The sequence below is a fragment of the Phyllobates terribilis genome, unplaced genomic scaffold (assembly GCF_046119375.1).
Source record: "Phyllobates terribilis strain yellow unplaced genomic scaffold, ASM4611937v1 Scaffold_1__5_contigs__length_1240528914, whole genome shotgun sequence".
Classification (NCBI taxonomy): domain Eukaryota; kingdom Metazoa; phylum Chordata; class Amphibia; order Anura; family Dendrobatidae; genus Phyllobates; species Phyllobates terribilis.
In genome coordinates, this window is record NW_027362761.1 from 1,012,224,388 (window position 1) to 1,012,243,381 (window position 18,994).

Below are 18,994 nucleotides of genomic sequence, written 5' to 3' on the forward strand. Positions count from 1 at the left end.
TACAATCCAATATATAACATACAGACTGCTCCTGAGGGCATGCGGAATAATGCACACCCTGTCCTAGGAGCTTACAATCTAATATACAATATACAGGCTGCTCCTGAGGGCATGCAGAATAATGTACACCCTGTCCTAGGAACTTGCAATCTAATATATAATATACAGGCTGCTCCTGAGGGCATGCAGAATAATGCACACCCTGTCCTAGGAGCTTACAATCTAATATATAATATGCAGACTGCTCTTGAGGGCATGCAGCATAATGCACACCTGCTTCTAGGAGCTTACAATCTAATATATAATATACAGGCTGCTCCTGAGGGCAACAGAATAATGTACACCCTGTCCTAGGAGCTTACAATCTAATATATAATATATAGGCTGCTCCTGAGGGCATGCAAAATAATGCACACCCTGTCCTAGGAGCTTACAATCTAATATACAGTATACAGACTGCTCCTGAGAGCATACAGAATAATGCAGACCCTGTCCTAGGAGCTTACAATCTAATATATAATATACAGGCTGCTCCTGAGGGCATACAGAATAATGTACACTTGACCTAGGAGCTTGCAATCTAATATATAATATACAGACTGCTCCTGAGGGCATGCAGAATAATGCACACCCTGTCCTATGAGTTTACAATCTAATATATAATATACAGGCTGCTCCTGAGGGCATACAGAATAATGTACACCCTGTCCTAGGAGCTTACAATCTAATATACAATATACAGACTGCTCCTGTGGGCGTGCAAAATAATGTACACCCTGTCCTAGGAGCTTACAATCTAATATATAATATACAGGCTGGTCCTGAGGGCATGCTGAATAATGCACATCTTGTCGTAGGAGCTTACAATCTAATATATAATATACAGGCTGCTCCTGAGGGCATTCAGAATAATGTACACCCTGTCCTAGGAATTTACAATCTAATATATAATATATAGGCTGCTCCTGAGGGTATGCAGAACAATGTACACCCTGTCCTAGGAGCTTACAATCTAATATACAATGTACAGGCTGCCCCTGAGGGCATGCAGAATAATGCACACCTGCTTCTAGGAGCTTGCAATCTAATATATAATATACAAACTGCTCCTGAGGGCATACAGAATAATGCACACCCTGTCCTAGGAGCTTACAATCTAATATACACTATACAGGCTGCTCCTGAGGGCATGCTGAATAATGCACACCTGCTTCTAGGAGCTTACAATCTAATATATAATATACAAACTGCTCCTGAGGGCATACAGAATAATGCACACCCTGTCCTAGGAGCTTACAATCTATTATACAGTATACAGACTGCTCCTGAGGGCATGCAGAATAATGCACACCCTGCTCCTAGGAACTTACAGTCTAATATACAATATACAGACTGCTCCTGAGGGCATGCAGAATAATGTACACTCTGTCCTAGGAGCTTACAATCTAATATATAATGTACAGGCTGCCCCTGAGGGCATGCAGAATAATGCACACCCTGTCCTAGGAGCTTACAATCTAATATACACTATACAGGCTGCTCCTGAGGGCATGCTGAATAATGCACACCTGCTTCTAGGAGCTTACAATCTAATATATAATATACAAACTGCTCCTGAGGGCATACAGAATAATGCACACCCTGTCCTAGATGCTTACAATCTAATATACACTATACAGGCTGCTCCTGAGGGCATGCTGAATAATGCACACCTGCTTCTAGGAGCTTACAATCTAATATATAATATACAAACTGCTCCTGAGGGCATGCAGAATAATGCACACCCTGTCCTAGGAGCTTACAATCTAATATATAATATGCAGACTGCTCTTGAGGGCATGCAGCATAATGCACACCTGCTTCTAGGAGCTTACAATCTAATATATAATATACAGGCTGCTCCTGAGGGCAACAGAATAATGTACACCCTGTCTTAGGAGCTTACAATCTAATATATAATATATAGGCTGCTCCTGAGGGCATGCAAAATAATGCACACCCTGTCCTAGGAGCTTACAATCTAATATACAGTATACAGACTGCTCCTGAGGGCATGCAGAATAATGTACACCCTGTCCTAGGAACTTACAATCTAATATACAGTATACAGGCTGCTCCTGAGAGCATACAGAATAATGTACACCCTGTCCTAGGAGCTTACAATCCAATATATAACATACAGACTGCTCCTGAGGGCATGCGGAATAATGCACACCCTGTCCTAGGAGCTTACAATCTAATATACAATATACAGGCTGCTCCTGAGGGCATGCAGAATAATGTACACCCTGTCCTAGGAACTTGCAATCTAATATATAATATACAGGCTGCTCCTGAGGGCATGCAGAATAATGCACACCCTGTCCTAGGAGCTTACAATCTAATATATAATATGCAGACTGCTCTTGAGGGCATGCAGCATAATGCACACCTGCTTCTAGGAGCTTACAATCTAATATATAATATACAGGCTGCTCCTGAGGGCAACAGAATAATGTACACCCTGTCCTAGGAGCTTACAATCTAATATATAATATATAGGCTGCTCCTGAGGGCATGCAAAATAATGCACACCCTGTCCTAGGAGCTTACAATCTAATATACAGTATACAGACTGCTCCTGAGAGCATACAGAATAATGCAGACCCTGTCCTAGGAGCTTACAATCTAATATATAATATACAGGCTGCTCCTGAGGGCATACAGAATAATGTACACTTGACCTAGGAGCTTGCAATCTAATATATAATATACAGACTGCTCCTGAGGGCATGCAGAATAATGCACACCCTGTCCTATGAGTTTACAATCTAATATATAATATACAGGCTGCTCCTGAGGGCATACAGAATAATGTACACCCTGTCCTAGGAGCTTACAATCTAATATACAATATACAGACTGCTCCTGTGGGCGTGCAAAATAATGTACACCCTGTCCTAGGAGCTTACAATCTAATATATAATATACAGGCTGGTCCTGAGGGCATGCTGAATAATGCACATCTTGTCGTAGGAGCTTACAATCTAATATATAATATACAGGCTGCTCCTGAGGGCATTCAGAATAATGTACACCCTGTCCTAGGAACTTACAATCTAATATATAATATATAGGCTGCTCCTGAGGGTATGCAGAACAATGTACACCCTGTCCTAGGAGCTTACAATCTAATATACAATGTACAGGCTGCCCCTGAGGGCATGCAGAATAATGCACACCTGCTTCTAGGAGCTTACAATCTAATATATAATATACAAACTGCTCCTGAGGGCATACAGAATAATGCACACCCTGTCCTAGGAGCTTACAATCTAATATACACTATACAGGCTGCTCCTGAGGGCATGCTGAATAATGCACACCTGCTTCTAGGAGCTTACAATCTAATATATAATATACAAACTGCTCCTGAGGGCATACAGAATAATGCACACCCTGTCCTAGGAGCTTACAATCTAATATACACTATACAGGCTGCTCCTGAGGGCATGCTGAATAATGCACACCTGCTTCTAGGAGCTTACAATCTAATATATAATATACAAACTGCTCCTGAGGGCATACAGAATAATGCACACCCTGTCCTAGGAGCTTACAATCTAATACAATATACAGACTGCTCCTGAGGGCGTGCAAAATAATGCACATCTTGTCGTAGGAGCTTACAATCTAATATATAATATACAGGCTGCTCCTGAGGGCATTCAGAATAATGTACACCCTGTCCTAGGAACTTACAATCTAATATATAATATATAGGCTGCTCCTGAGGGTATGCAGAACAATGTACACCCTGTCCTAGGAGCTTACAATCTAATATACAATGTACAGGCTGCCCCTGAGGGCATGCTGAATAATGCACACCCTGTCCTAGGAGCTTACAATCTAATATACACTATACAGGCTGCTCCTGAGGGCATGCTGAATAATGCACACCTGCTTCTAGGAGCTTACAATCTAATATATAATATACAAACTGCTCCTGAGGGCATACAGAATAATGCACACCCTGTCCTAGGAGCTTACAATCTATTATACAGTATACAGACTGCTCCTGAAGGCATGCAGAATAATGCACACCCTGCTCCTAGGAGCTTACAGTCTAATATACAATATACAGACTGCTCCTGAGGGCATGCAGAATAATGTACACTCTGTCCTAGGAGCTTACAATCTAATATATAATTTACAGACTGCTCCTGAGGGCATGCAGAATAATGCACACCCTGTCCTAGGAGCTTACAATCTAATATACAATATACAGGCTGCTCCTGAGGGCATACAGAATAATGTACACCCTGTCCTAGGAGCTTACAATCTAATACAATATACAGGCTGCTCCTGAGAGCATGCAGAATAATGCACACCCTGTCCTAGGAGCTTACAATCTAATATATAATATACAGGCTGCTCCTGAGGGCATGCAAAATAATGCACACCCTGCTCCTAGGAGCTTACAATCTAATATATAATATACAGGCTGCTCCTGAGGGCATACAGAATAATGCACACCCTGTCCTAGGAGCTTACAATCTAATATACAGTATACCGGCTGCTCCTGAGGGCATGCAGAATAATGTACACCCTGTCCTAGGAGCTTACAATCTAATATATAATATACAGACTGCTCCTGAGGGTATGCAGAATAATGTACACCCTGTCCTAGGAGCTTACAATCTAATATACAATATACAGGATGCTCCTGAGGGCATGCAGAATAATGTACACCCTGTCCTAGGAGATTACAATCTAATATACAATATACAGACTGCTCCTGAGGGCATGCAGAATAATGCACACCCTGTCCTAGGAGCTTACAATCTAATATACAGTATACCGGCTGCTCCTGAGGGCATGCAGAATAATGTACACCCTGTCCTAGGAACTTACAATCTAATATATAATATACAGGCTGCTCCTGAGAGCATGCAGAATAATGCACACCCTGTCCTAGGAGCTTACAATCTAATATATAATATACAGGCTGCTCCTGAGGGCATGCAAAATAATGCACACCCTGTCCTAGGAGCTTACAGTCTAATATACAATTTACAGACTGCTCCTGAGGGCATGCAGAATAATGCACACCCTGCTCCTAGGAGCTTACAGTCTAATATGCAATTTACAGACTGCTCCTGAGAGCATACAGAATAATGTACACCCTGTCCTAGGAGCTTACAATCCAATATATAATATACAGACTGCTCCTGAGGGCATGCAGAATAATGCACACTCTGTACTAGGAGCTTACAATCTAATATATAATATACAGGCTGCTCCTGAGGGCATACAGAATAATGTACACCCCGTCCTTGGAGTTTACAATCTAATACAATATACCGGCTGCTCCTGAGAGCATGCAGAATAATGGACACCCTGTCCTATGAGCTTACAATCTAATATATAATATACAGGCTGCTCCTGAGAGCATGCAGAATAATGCACACCCTGTCCTAGGAGCTTACAATCTAATATACAGTATACAGGCTGCTCCTGAGAGCATACAGAATAATGTACACCCTGTCCTAGGAGCTTACAATCTAATATATAATATACAGACTGCTACTGAGGGTATGCAGAATAATGTACACCCTGTCCTAGGAGCTTACAATCTAATATACAATATACAGGATGCTCCTGCGGGCATGCAGAATAATGTACACCCTGTCCTAGGAGATTACAATCTAATATACAATATACAGACTGCTCCTGAGGGCATGCAGAATAATGCACACCCTGTTCTAGGAGATTACAATCTAATATATAATATATAGGCTGCTCCTGAGGGCATACAGAATAATGCACACCCTGTCCTAGGAGCTTACAATCTAATATACAGTATACCGGCTGCTCCTGAGGGCATGCAGAATAATGTACACCCTGTCCTAGGAGCTTACAATCTAATATACAGTATACAGGCTGCTCCTGAGAGCATACAGAATAATGTACACCCTGTCCTAGGAGCTTACAATCTAATATATAATATACAGACTGCTACTGAGGGTATGCAGAATAATGTACACCCTGTCCTAGGAGCTTACAATCTAATATACAATATACAGGATGCTCCTGAGGGCATGCAGAATAATGTACACCCTGTCCTAGGAGATTACAATCTAATATACAATATACAGACTGCTCCTGAGGGCATGCAGAATAATGCACACCCTGTTCTAGGAGATTACAATCTAATATATAATATATAGGCTGCTCCTGAGGGCATACAGAATAATGCACACCCTGTCCTAGGAGCTTACAATCTAATATACAGTATACCGGCTGCTCCTGAGGGCATGCAGAATAATGTACACCCTGTCCTAGGATATTACAATCTAATATACAGTATACAGGCTGCTCCTGAGAGCATACAGAATAATGTACACCCTGTCCTAGGAGCTTACAATCTAATATATAATATACAGACTGCTCCTGAGGGTATGCAGAATAATGTACACCCTGTCCTAGGAGCTTACAATCTAATATACAATATACAGGATGCTCCTGAGGGCATGCAGAATAATGTACACCCTGTCCTAGGAGATTACAATCTAATATACAATATACAGACTGCTCCTGAGGGCATGCAGAATAATGCACACCCTGTCCTAGGAGCTTACAATCTAATATATAATATACAGGCTGCTCCTGAGGGTTTACAGAATAATGTACACACTGACCTAGGAGCCTACAATCTAATATATAATATACAGGCTGCTCCTGAGGGCATGCAGAATAATGCACACCCTGTCCTAGGAGCTTACAATCTAATATACTGTATACAGACTGCTCCTGAGGGCATGCAGAATAATGCACACCCTGTCCTAGGAGCTTACAATCTAATATATAATATACAGGCTGCTCCTAAGGGCATGCAGAATAATGCACACCCTGCTCCTAGGAGCTTACAATCTAATATACAGTATACAGACTGCTCCTGGGGGCATGCCGAATAATGCACACCCTGTTCCTAGGAGCTTACAGTCTAATATACAATATCCGGATGTAGCTTACTAGGGGGTGGCTGTGGTGGAGCGGAGTCACAGGAGGCAGTGTCGCTGGTTCACTAGGCCGGTGTCGGCAGGCCCTGGGCTCTCATTGGGCTTTGGGAAAATGGACGCTGGAGGTGGCGCATGCGTCTCCCAAGATCACAATCTGCGCATGTGCCTCCTCTAGCGCCCATTTTCCCAAAGCCCTCTGCAGGGCAATCAGTAGGAAAGGGGACTCTGCTCACCGGCGCTAGCATCTTATGAGAGCCCAGGGCCCGCAGCATCGCCCCATTCCTGCCATCGCCAGCCGCCTGAAGCAGCGACCCTGCCTCCTGTGACTCTGCTCCACCACCGCCACCTCCCGGTAACCTACTGTTAAAGAGACTATAAGAGACACCAGCATTTTATTTAAAAAATATTTTCCACCCCAAAATTTGGGGTGCGTCTTATGGTCTGGTGCGTCTTATAGTCCGCAAAATATGGTAATGTCAATACAAGTTTGTGAAAAAATTGGGCCGCGCTTTGATGACATCTGAGTGTGGTACGATTTTCACCAACTGACAGAAGGGAGAAGGTGAGAAACCTCTTTTTTTCTCCTCTCCACGTCCGAGAAAAACTGATGCCGCTCTGATCAAAGTCTGATCAGAGTCTGTAACTCTATTACTCCAGTTGCCGGTGCCTCAATTCTGCTGATGATATCCTGTGGTCCCAGGTCTGGTCCTCCTGCTGCCATCAAGCTACTGCGTTCTCCATTGTTCCTGCTCGGCCGTCCTGCTGCGCCACCGTCATCTGTCCGTGCTTCATTACAGCTGCTCATCTCAACTAGATGAGACATAACACCTATCATTACAAAAAAGAGGATTCAATGATAGGTCCTATATAAGGAATCATCCTGATACACGAGAGAGAACACGTCGCTCAGATGTTTCCTGAGATTTTTTAGGGGTAAATGGTGCAGTTCTAAACCTCACCACAAACATCCCACAGCTACACATGGTGTGAATGGGGCCTTAGTGTTCAGTGAAGAGCTGCCTACCTGGACTTGTCTTCCTCAAGCTGCTGCCTCTGGGACACAAGATGGTTCAGGATTAGAACCTTACACATTCTGTACCAATTGTGATGTCATGTGCCCTGTGATGTCATGTGCCCTGTGATGTCATAATAACTGCCACTGCTGTGTTATGTATCGTGTTTCCAACATCAAGGAAGAGTTGAATTAATAAAACAAAATCACAGGCTGCAAATAACCACCAGCCTCATTTTTAATTATTTCACGTTATAGCCTACATATTTCCACCCTTTTATCCTAATCCTCATCACCTATTACTCTATGAACAAAAAGAAAACACAGGACTCCATACTGCGATTCCTGATCACCATAAACCGTCAGTTCCCGGTCACTCCTGACAATGGAGACTGGTAGCAGTCTGCAATTACATTCATGTTATGAAAACGCTATGTTCTGACATTAATGGCAAAGCTACCCAAACATGGAGCCAAATAGAGTGGTCTCAACTGGCCCACCCCTTTCTATATGCTTTTATTAGAGCACATGGGTGTGATAGAGGGAAAAACCAGCCGATTGCTGAGGGGGGTCTTCAAGACCTCTGACAGATGATCAGTTGATCGACCAGCAAGTCCTCATTTAGGGAAGGGGTTCTCCAGATTGGTAACCCCTGTAGGCCGGGCTCACACTGCCTTACTAAAGAACCCAAATGTGCAGATTTTCCTTAGAATCTGGTCAATAACATTTTTTTAAATCACAGAATCATTAGAACAATCACAGCACAGGACACAGGATCCAGCGCTTTCTGCTGACATTTTCAGGTGAATGATGCGGTTCTGAATCCCACTACTAGCCCCCCATCTATACAATGTAGGAGTGAGGTCCTAAGTGAAGAGTTCCCTACCTGGACTTGTTCCCTTCAAGCTGTCGGGCTCTAATGAAACAAGATGGCTCAGGTGTTACACTCTGTACATTCTATACCAATTGTGATGTCACATGATCTCTATGATGTCTATGTGCTTTGTGATGTCATCAAAACTGCCTGTTTAACCCCTTCCCACCCAATGACATACCTTGATTTTGTGAACAGGTTATTTGGATGCCACGGCGCAGACATGAAGGGACTTTAGTAATCATCCAAAACTATTTATTCTTCTACCACTGAAAAGAAATATAAATATAGGGACACAATATATATAGATATATAGATATATATAGCTATTGTTATTAGCAGGTAAATACAATGTTAGGGTTAATAACAATAACAGCAGTACAGTACTTTACGTCACTTACTTACAGTCAAACGAATATTGATGCCTTTCTGTCTTCACTCAGTGGGCGCCACTCTCAGTACTAGACCAGTCGCTGGCACGAATGATGGTCACCAGTATTTCTCTCTAGTCCGCAAGTCCTTCATAAGTGAGTCACTTAGTACCCTGCATGTGCTCGTCACATTAGCCGCTCTCATTCTCTTCCGGAGCGCGGCCAGAGCCCAAACCCTGTAGTGCACGTCTGCGCTGAACGCAGTGGCCCGCAGGGACGGTCTTCCGCTACAGCTGGATGGTGTCTCAAGCCTGGTTCGGCACTGGTCACGGTCTTCTACTGCTGCGGGTCATGGTCTTCTACTCAGCTCAGGCCTTCTCCGGGATCTGACCTCCCTTGGACCTCCCTTCTGTGACAATGGTGGCTACGAGCCCACTAAGCGGCCACATGACCTGCCTGGTACAGGCTCTGGCACCAACTCCTCCCTTCTCGGCCCAGCCATGCCTTTTTATATTTTGTCACTGCGACTCAACTGTCACCTGACTCGGCGTCGTCTTCAATCCCTTCCTCGGGAGCATGCCCTTCCTCTCTTAGGTACCCTACTACTATAATCCTGTTTGCTTTCACTTTCTTTATAGTCTTTGACCAGCCGATGGTGGTGTTCGCTTGCAGTTACTCTGCTTGGCCTCTCATTTGTCTCCTTACAATTTAATAGAGTGGATGCGGGTGTATGGATTGAGCTCAGGAATTGATGCTACTCCACACAAGGCAAATACTGTCTGTATTACACAGCCAGCATCTGCCTCCAACAGCAGCGACCAGGGTGAGGTCCGGTTGCTGCTGTTAACCTGTTAAATGTCATTGTCAATCACTAACCACAGCATTGATATCATGCAATTCTGCCCCTGTGACTGTACCAGGCACCCACCGACCCCATCAATCCATTAGAGGGGTCTATTGAAGGCCCCTTTGAATGACATTTTGATACTTCTATGAAACCCAACATGTGACCATGCTTCATAGGAGACCATGATTAGGACTATATACTGCAATACTGTAGTGTTGCAGTATAGAGTACAAGCGATCAAACAATGTCTTATTACACCCTGCCTATGGCTGGTTCTAACAGGCCACCGTACCTGGCACACCAGGAGGTCATTGTTGACCTCTGGCTGCCAGGACAACCATTGGCTCTCCTTGATTTCGTTATGGGGGGTGCCAATTGGGGTAAAAGAGGGAGCCCACTCCCTCACAACCTTCCAAATGTCGTGATCCCTCTTGATCGTGGCATGTGGAGGGTTATTCAGCCAGGGGCTGTGCGGGCACGGTCCCTGGCTGTTACTGCAGAGGCTCCGCTGTTAGCGGTGATCGTGCGGAGGTGCTGATACTTCTGCACCTCTTGCACGATCATGTTGTGATTGGTCAGTCAGATTGGCTGATCAATCACAGCAATCTAAGTGCAGGGACCGACTGCATGGTTCCCAGCACCTATTCCCATGCTGCTCAGCTGTCAGTGATCGCTGTCGGCAGGGAACTGTCACTGTGTGTTTAATCCTTGAGACATAGCACATCATGATTCGGGAACTGACACCCGCTCATGACGTGCTACGTCCGTCATTAGTCATAAAGGGGTTAAAAATATTTATTGTTGTGTTATTCCACACAGACTTTAAATGAGACATGGGTTCCTCTTTTGCCTGGAGTGTTTCTTTGCTTTATTATTCATTAAGCTAAATTGGTTATTTATTGATTAATATACACTGTGTTTGACATTATATAATGATATTACCGCATTTTGCAATAAAACTGGTTATCTTATACTATTTCTATATATGGCAACTGCATGGTGGGCCCCAAGAGTGATTTTTCTCTGGTGGGACAAATGTACCCCAGTCCGACATGTATGTATGTATGTATATATATATATACATGTGTTACCAGTCATCCTGTCTGTGGTGATAATGAGACTGCTGAGAAGTGAACACTACAGAACAGGAAGTGTCAGATTATTATGAGGCTGATTGGCCAGAGTAAAAACTGCAACATTTCAGGATTATTATTACTTTATTTGTTTTTCAAATAAAGAAAGCAAAATCGTCGAAAATATTAAATCTGATGTATACAGTATAGATTTTTTTAGATGTTACATTCCCTTTGATGTCAATTGTAAAAAATCTCTTAATGTTAATATGTCCTTTTGTTTTCAGGGTGTACCTCAGTTACCATGTGCCAAAGCTTTGTACAACTATGAAGGCAAAGAACCCGGGGATCTGAAATTCAACAAAGGTGACATCATTGTCCTACGCCGACAGGTTGATGAAAATTGGTACCATGGAGAAATGAATGGAGTCCATGGCTTCTTCCCTACCAACTTTGTGCAGATAATTAAGCCTTTACCTCAACCTCCGCCTCAATGTAAAGCACTTTATGACTTTGAAGTGAAAGACAAGGAAGCTGACAAGGACTGCTTACCCTTTTCAAAGGTAAGAAATGTTGGATAACCTACCTGTAGAAAATAGTGATGGTTCACCAGCTTCTAGTAAAGTCATATAGATCTGATTCAAGTAATGTGAATTTTGAATTACTAGACAAAACCTATATTTACAGGCATCTACATTGAGTTATTTGAGGTTGGCCACTTTCTAATTATTTTTACAAATGTAAAGACTCCTGTTGACGGGTCAATTTTACTGCAGAATTAAAGTGTAAAAATAAAATCCAATATCAGAATTGCATTTTTTTTTCTTAATTATTTCACCTAAAGAGGATTTTTTCGATATTGACTTTTAAGATTGCTACTTCCTGTAGGTGGCACTAGAGATCTTATCATCTTCCTCTCTGAAGAGACAATTTGCATATTTCCCTGAGGAGCATTGCCACTTAAAAGTCTCCTCACCTTGGCATGTCAGGCTTGACATGTCACTCTCTTCAAGTAGAAACGTTACCCCTTGGATCCCAGTCAGACCCCTCTCAACCAGCCAAACCAGATCTCACACTTTGCACTGACGAGGGGCAGTATCCCGAAACACTGTGTCTACAAATTGAGATTTTGGGTTTGGCTTTTATCCTATGTCATATGACAAGGCTCATTAGAGAGTCGATATTGACCTTTAGGCTTGCTACTTCCTATCGGTAACACTAGAGTCCAAGACAATTTGCATCAAGCATTGAATAACATTGCAAACTATTTGCTGTTCTAATTATTAAAAAGGTTCTCTAGCTGAAAGTGATTGTTTTTAAGCAGCTGGTCAAGATTTCTGAGCCAACCCTCTTCTCCACGTTCTCTGTCTATACATCCGCTGTGACGGAGAAGGGGGCTTGCTTAGCTATTTTGGATGGAGAAATAAAACCTCATGTAACTCAAAATCCGGACCAGATAAGTTGAACTGTGTATTTAATAGGTTACTCTCCACATCTTTTAGATGTAAACCGTACTGTTATGTAAATCTGTTGTCACCTTTTAATCATAGGAAACACTATGTAGATTTTTGTGCTACATTTGAGGGTTTTAGTTCAATTTGAAATGTTTTATTTTAAAAATGGGTCCATGGTGGTCTGAAAAAAAACTATCGGACCCTCACTGTTTTTCTGTACTGCTGCTCATTGATTGACTGCAGGGGTCACATCTGAGCTATCTATTTTGTCTTGGATGGCACAATGCAGGTGTGGCCACTGATTGACTGTAGGGGTCACCCTCCAGAAACAGGGAAATCAGTGGGGGACCAGTGGGCTGTAGTACTAAGGAATGGTGAGTCTTCGTCTTTTTTTTTTTTTATAGCTTTCATAACTCCATAGGCTCATTTGTAAAATAAAAAAGTGGTGGACAACCCCTCTAATATATAGGTAAAACATTAATGGCTGATGACTGAGAACACTCGAGTGGTTTAATGACCATGTGGGGCATCATTTCACATCAGTGGTCATGAAAGATCCATTAAGACCCAGAATAATCACACATTAGAGAAGAGTTTGCTGAACTTAGAATAACCTCTGCCCAGCGGGGGAAAGCAATGTTTTGGGGCATGGTGAAGGCCCTGTTGTCTTTAGTCTCGGTGTGCTTGTTTCTGCTCTTTCAGGGCTTGCTCTTATACACAGACGTTTGTATTGTAGTGCTGGCTGTGCAGGTGGTAGGGGCTTCCTATTCTCAGTCTGCACATACTTTATTTGACTTTCATTGATGCGGATTGCTGTGACTATTTTCACGTCGTGTGGTTGACTTGTGATGAATGAGCTGAATGTGATCAGACAATCTGGGCGGAACACAGAACAACAGCTGTATAGTAGTTTTGTTCTGTCACCTTGGATGTCACACAATGGATATTTACATCTATCCACAGGTAATAAACGTTTGACTGTTGGGACCCCACCATCACATGATCGCACCGTAGATCCAAGCCCAATATTCCACATCAGTGCAGTCCACACTGTGACATTTAAATAGAGTAGTGGTCAAGGATGAGCCGGGCCACTTCATTCAATGTCTGTGGTACTGACAAAAACAGCTAAGCAATGTACTTGGTTGTCTCCATTAGTCTTTTTCAGTTCTCTAAGTTTAAGGGAATTATAGAAACAGTTGAGCAAACTGCGGATATGCTACCACTGGCTTTAGCAGAAATACCCCTTTAAATGGGTTGTCCAGTTACCTATCCACCGAGTAGTTCATCAATATCAGATTGGTAGGGGTCAAAGACCTGGACCCCCACTAATCAGCTGTCATTTGCTGACACTTTAAACACTTTCAACAGAGCTGTAAAGCCCTGCTTCATTCCATGTGTAGGTGCTGCTGACAGGTACTGCAGAACAGTATAGGATAGGAGGCTTTCTGCAAATTGAATGGAGCATCGCTTTTACAGAGCAAGTGACAGCTGATTGGTGGGGGTGCCAGGTGTTGGTTGTCTGTTGATTTCATATTAATCATCTACCCTGTGAATATGTCATCAGTATCGTGTGACCAGACAACCCCTTTAAGTCCGAAAAATTTTATTCACATAGCCTAAGCTCGGGAAGGAGGAGACAAAATAAAATATTGATTATTGATGTGCTTGTTTTGTTACTTTTTTACCTTTTTTTGTATTTTTGTATTGCACTTTGAAACAGAATAGTAGTTTTTTTTTAATTGTATGTTTCCTTGAAGAGGTTAAGCTCTTGGGTAGACTTGATCTTAGTGATGTGACTCGAGGAACTGTTACATTCTAGTTCACCTCAAGCTATGCTACAGGGAATAGTCTTTTCTGGTACACCTTAGCCCACCAGAAATGGAAATTTTCACAGTGATGGATGAGAGCGAACAATTAGGTTGAAACAATTGTCTCTTAGGACTGCGCTTAGTAATTCTTATAAATAACATACAAGCACATGCAGTAAAGGAGAGAACAAGAACCCCTTAGGACAGCGATTTTAGGCCTTTTGATGCTGTGACACACCTGCTGACGCGTCTTTCATGTGTTATTTTTCAGTTTACAGTAACATGAAAAATAGATGCTAATACACCATTTATTCCAAGCACAATGCAAGCGTGTACAAGTTACTTCTTGGCTGGATATCCAATTTTCAGTGAAATTATTGTTTGTAAGCCACCCACACGGCATTCATGTGAACTTCCTTAAGACATTTTGCATATGGTAACTGAACTGTAACTCTTTGTGTCTCCCCATGACACAGAAACGTGAATCCAAACTCGAACAGACACCATCAGAGAACAGGTTTTAGGTCATTAAAGTCCTTCACTTATTTTCTGTGGTGCTATAGAATGTTCTACCTATTTATTTAGTTACGGTAGTTTAGGTGTGGTAGCCCATGGAAAGGCTTTGACCACTCTACGTTATGGGCCAACGTGAAGAATCACCTAAATGTCTACAAGATGTTTATTCTTAAATTAATCTTATTACTTATAATCATGTCAGTGGATTTGCTTAAAGGGATTGTCCGGTCTAAACTGATGTCTGCAGTCACTCTGTGTGACTGCAGACATATGAATCCCCCCAACGCAGGCACTTGACGCTGCAAGGATTCACCGGTTTCTGAGCCGGGACCGGCGGGTACGTATGTGTTATGTGAAATGTCTGCTCCTGCATGTCATATATGTTACATGTTGGGAAGGGGTTAATGTTCAAACAGAATAAGGCTATGTGCCCACGATGCAGAAATGCTCAGGATTTTTTCCTGAGCGTTTCTGCATCTCCCTGGCAGAAAAAAACGCATGCGGATTGTACATGCGTTTTCCTGCCAGAGACAGCCTGCTAAGGCTGTGTGCCCACGATGCGTTTTTTAAGCCTTTCCGCAGCGGCAAAAACGCTGCAGAAACTCTTATAAAACGCATGGTAGAAGGCCAGCCATGTCCCCCAATGATAATCCGCATGTGCTGTGCACATGCTGCGGAAATTTCCGCTGCGGATTATCATTGCGGAAAAAAACGCAGCACTACCAATTATTTTGCGGAAATGCTGCGTTTTCGCCGCCATTGACTTGCATTAGAACGCACCAATTCCGCAAGACTGCATCTGTACTCGCATAATTGGCACGTTCTAATTTGCGGATGGTATCCGGGTGTAGAGGAGAGGAGAGTCTCATCCACACCCAGGTACCATTAAAAGCTGTAAAAAAGAATAAAATAAAAAATAAATGTATACTTACCTTCTGGCGGCCCGCGCTGCGCTCCTCCTTGCTTCCCGGCACTTCGCGATGGAATGAAGGACCTGCGCTAACGTCAGAGTCATGTGACGGGTCACGCGACGCTGACGTCGGCAGGTCCTTCACTCTACTGCTGCCGGCAGCCGGGACCGAGCGAAGCAAGACTGCGGGGGCCATCGGAGGGTAAGTATATATTTATTTTTTTATTTTTTGACATTCTCTCGGGTCACAGTATATAAATCCATGCTGGTTGCATGGATTTATATAGTGTGACCTAGTTGTCACAAGCACTTTCCAAGTGATGCTAAAATCGCTTGGAAAGCGCTTGACACCCGCATGCGGAAATGCATGTGAAGAACGCTTCACTTCCGCATGTCCCTGGCAGGAAAAACGCATGTACAATCCGCATATACAATCCGCATGCGTTTTTTTTCTGCCAGGAAGATGCAGAAACGCTCAGGAAAAAATCCTCAGCATTTCTGCATCGTGGGCACATAGCCTAAGGTTCAGTTGGTGTCTCATTTTTCAGGCACGATAGATGTGTATGCTGGGAGTATTTCTTGAATTATGCCATGTGGTGGCCATTCTAAAAACTTGTGCCCCTCTGTATTGGAGTTGCCTTTCTATACAGTATAAAAAATGTATCCTGACATATTGGCCTAGTGTGCTGTATAAGGACACCCTTTTGACACGCAAAGTGCATGGGGGCCCATGGGCATGTTGGAGAGTATACCTGAATAAGAAGATGTGAACAGAGCCTTAGGCTGTGTGCCCGCGATGCAGATTTAATGCATTTCCGCGGCACCATTTCTGCCGCGAAAATGCATTAAAAACACTTGTTAAGTTGTCTGCCATGTTTCCCAATGATAATGCACATGCTGCGGAAATTTCCGCTGCGGATTATCATTGCAGAAAAATCCGCAGCACAACCATTAATTTTGCGGAATCGCAGCGAAATCGCCGCCATTGACTTGCAATGGACCGCATAACATCCACATGATTACACGTACACATGCAGATATTATGCGATCCAATGCGTGGATAGTACCTGGGTCTGGAGAAGAGGAGACTCTCCTCCAGACCCGGGTACCAGAGTACCTGTAGTTAAAAAAGAATAAAAAAAACATATACTCACCTTCTGATGGCCCCCTGTCTGCTCTCGGCGGTGCTGCTTGCTCTTCGGTTGCTCGCGGTGGTGTAAAGGGCCCTTCCATGACGTCATTTAGTCATGTGACAGGTCATGCGACCGCTGATGTTGGCGGTCGCGTGAACTGTCACATGACTAAATGACGTCATGGAAGGTCCTTTTTAGAGCACCACGAGCCGTCGAAGACACCAGACGCACCAAAGAAGGAGACTGGGGGCCATCGGAAGGTGAGTATTTTTTTTTTATTTTTCAACTATTGATGCTGCATTTGCAGCATCGTAACTTGGTCACACTATATAAATCCATGCCAGTTGCATGGATTTATATAGTGTGACCAAGTTGTCAAGCACTTTTCCAAGTGATGCTAAAAAAGCTTGGAAAAGCGCTTGACATCCCGCATGCGAAATCGCATGTTCAAAACGCTTCACATCCGCTTCTACCTGGCAGAAAAAAACGCATGTACAATCCGCATGCATTTTTTCTGCCAGGGAGATGAAGAAATGCTCAGGAAAAATCCGCAGTATTTCTGCATCGTGGGCACATTGTTAGAACCTTGCTCTTAGGTTTTTTCTATTGCTGGTCACATGACCTTGTTGGCCTATTTAGTCCTGCTCCGCCCTTCTGGCTTTGCTGGACTTCATTGTATTACTACTCTTTAGCTAGCCTGTGCTCAGTATCTAACTCTGTTAGTTTGCTTGGTCTCCGGACCTCTGTGTTCTATATATTTTGTTTGTTCGTCTGTCTGCTACTATTTCTGTTAGGAGGTGTCCATTTTGCTCCCAGTCCCTAGTACTTGTAGGGATTCCTTCCCCACATCTATAGGTCTCCGTACAGACTAGCTGAGGACTTTAGCAGGTCTGATCGCAGGATCAGGTTCCCTGTTACATCGTAGGGATCAAGCTGAGTTCTATCGTAGGGACAGATCTCCTCTCTTTCCTTAGCTCTGGTAGCAGAACATAACAGTAAGTCCAGCCCGCAAATTCTCTAAGGAAAGATTTTTCTGTTCCATCATGGTGTCGGTTCTGGATTTGGCTAAACGCCTGCAGGGACTCTCTCTGGAGGTGGCCGAGCTCCGTCAGCACGTGAGTAACTGTCCTGGAGCACATTTCTTGGAGCCTAAGGTACGTTTGCCTGATTTATTTTTTGGTGAACACCAAGAATTTTTTTCATTTAAAAATGCTTGCTTATTGTATTTTCGTTTGAGACCCAGGTCCTCTGGGGATGAATCCCAGCGCATAGGGTTCATAATGTCACTTTTGCGCAAAGAGCCTCAGGAGTGGGCCTTTTCTTTGCAACCTAGTGATACATGCTTTAGATCAGTGGATAGTTTTTTTTCTGCTTTGGGGCTATTATATGATGATCCTGACCGTGTCTCATCTGCTGAGACTGAGTTGAGACGTTTGAGACAGGGATCAGGTAATGTGGAAAAATATTGTACTCATTTCCGTCGGTGGTCTACTCAAATAGGGTGGAACGATTCTGCTCTGAAGAGTCTTTTTCTTGCTGGGCTTAGTGAAAGGGTTAAAGACCTGCTAATTGCTTATCCCACACCTGAAGATTTGCAACAGGCTATGCAATTAGCTATACGGGTGGATAGGAGACTGCGTGCAAGGGTTAATGAGAGCAAATCCTCTGCTATGTCAGTTTCTGGTCATGAGAATGTGTGTACTGACAGTGGAGAGCCGATGGAGATTGGAGTGATGGCACCTCGCTCTCAAGAAAAGGACCGCAGATTTTCTGAAGGTTTGTGTTTCTATTGCGGAAATTCTGGTCATTTCATTAAAAGCTGTGTGCTTCGTATGAAGAAAGAAAAAAAAATGGTCAGTCATGCCCTTATTGCCTGTTTAAATTCCAAGGGTGTATTTTTAGCTGCTTCCACTATTGCTCAGGAAAAATTTATGGAATTTCGGGTGTTTGTCGATTGTGGGTCTACTCTGAATGTAATTGATGGGGGATTCT

The 18,994-nt window shown here is 43.2% G+C and overlaps 1 protein-coding gene across 2 annotated transcripts in view; it reads left to right on the top strand.

Moving 5' to 3' along the window:
• The window catches only part of SH3RF1 (SH3 domain containing ring finger 1), a 231,248-nt gene that overhangs the window by 128,539 nt on the left and 83,715 nt on the right, over positions 1-18,994 (top strand). For both annotated transcript variants that reach the window (XM_073644112.1, XM_073644123.1), the window contains exon 3: positions 11,466-11,741. In XM_073644112.1, coding sequence (XP_073500213.1) covers positions 11,466-11,741 — 276 coding nt within the window. The remainder of the gene's footprint in view (positions 1-11,465; positions 11,742-18,994) is intronic.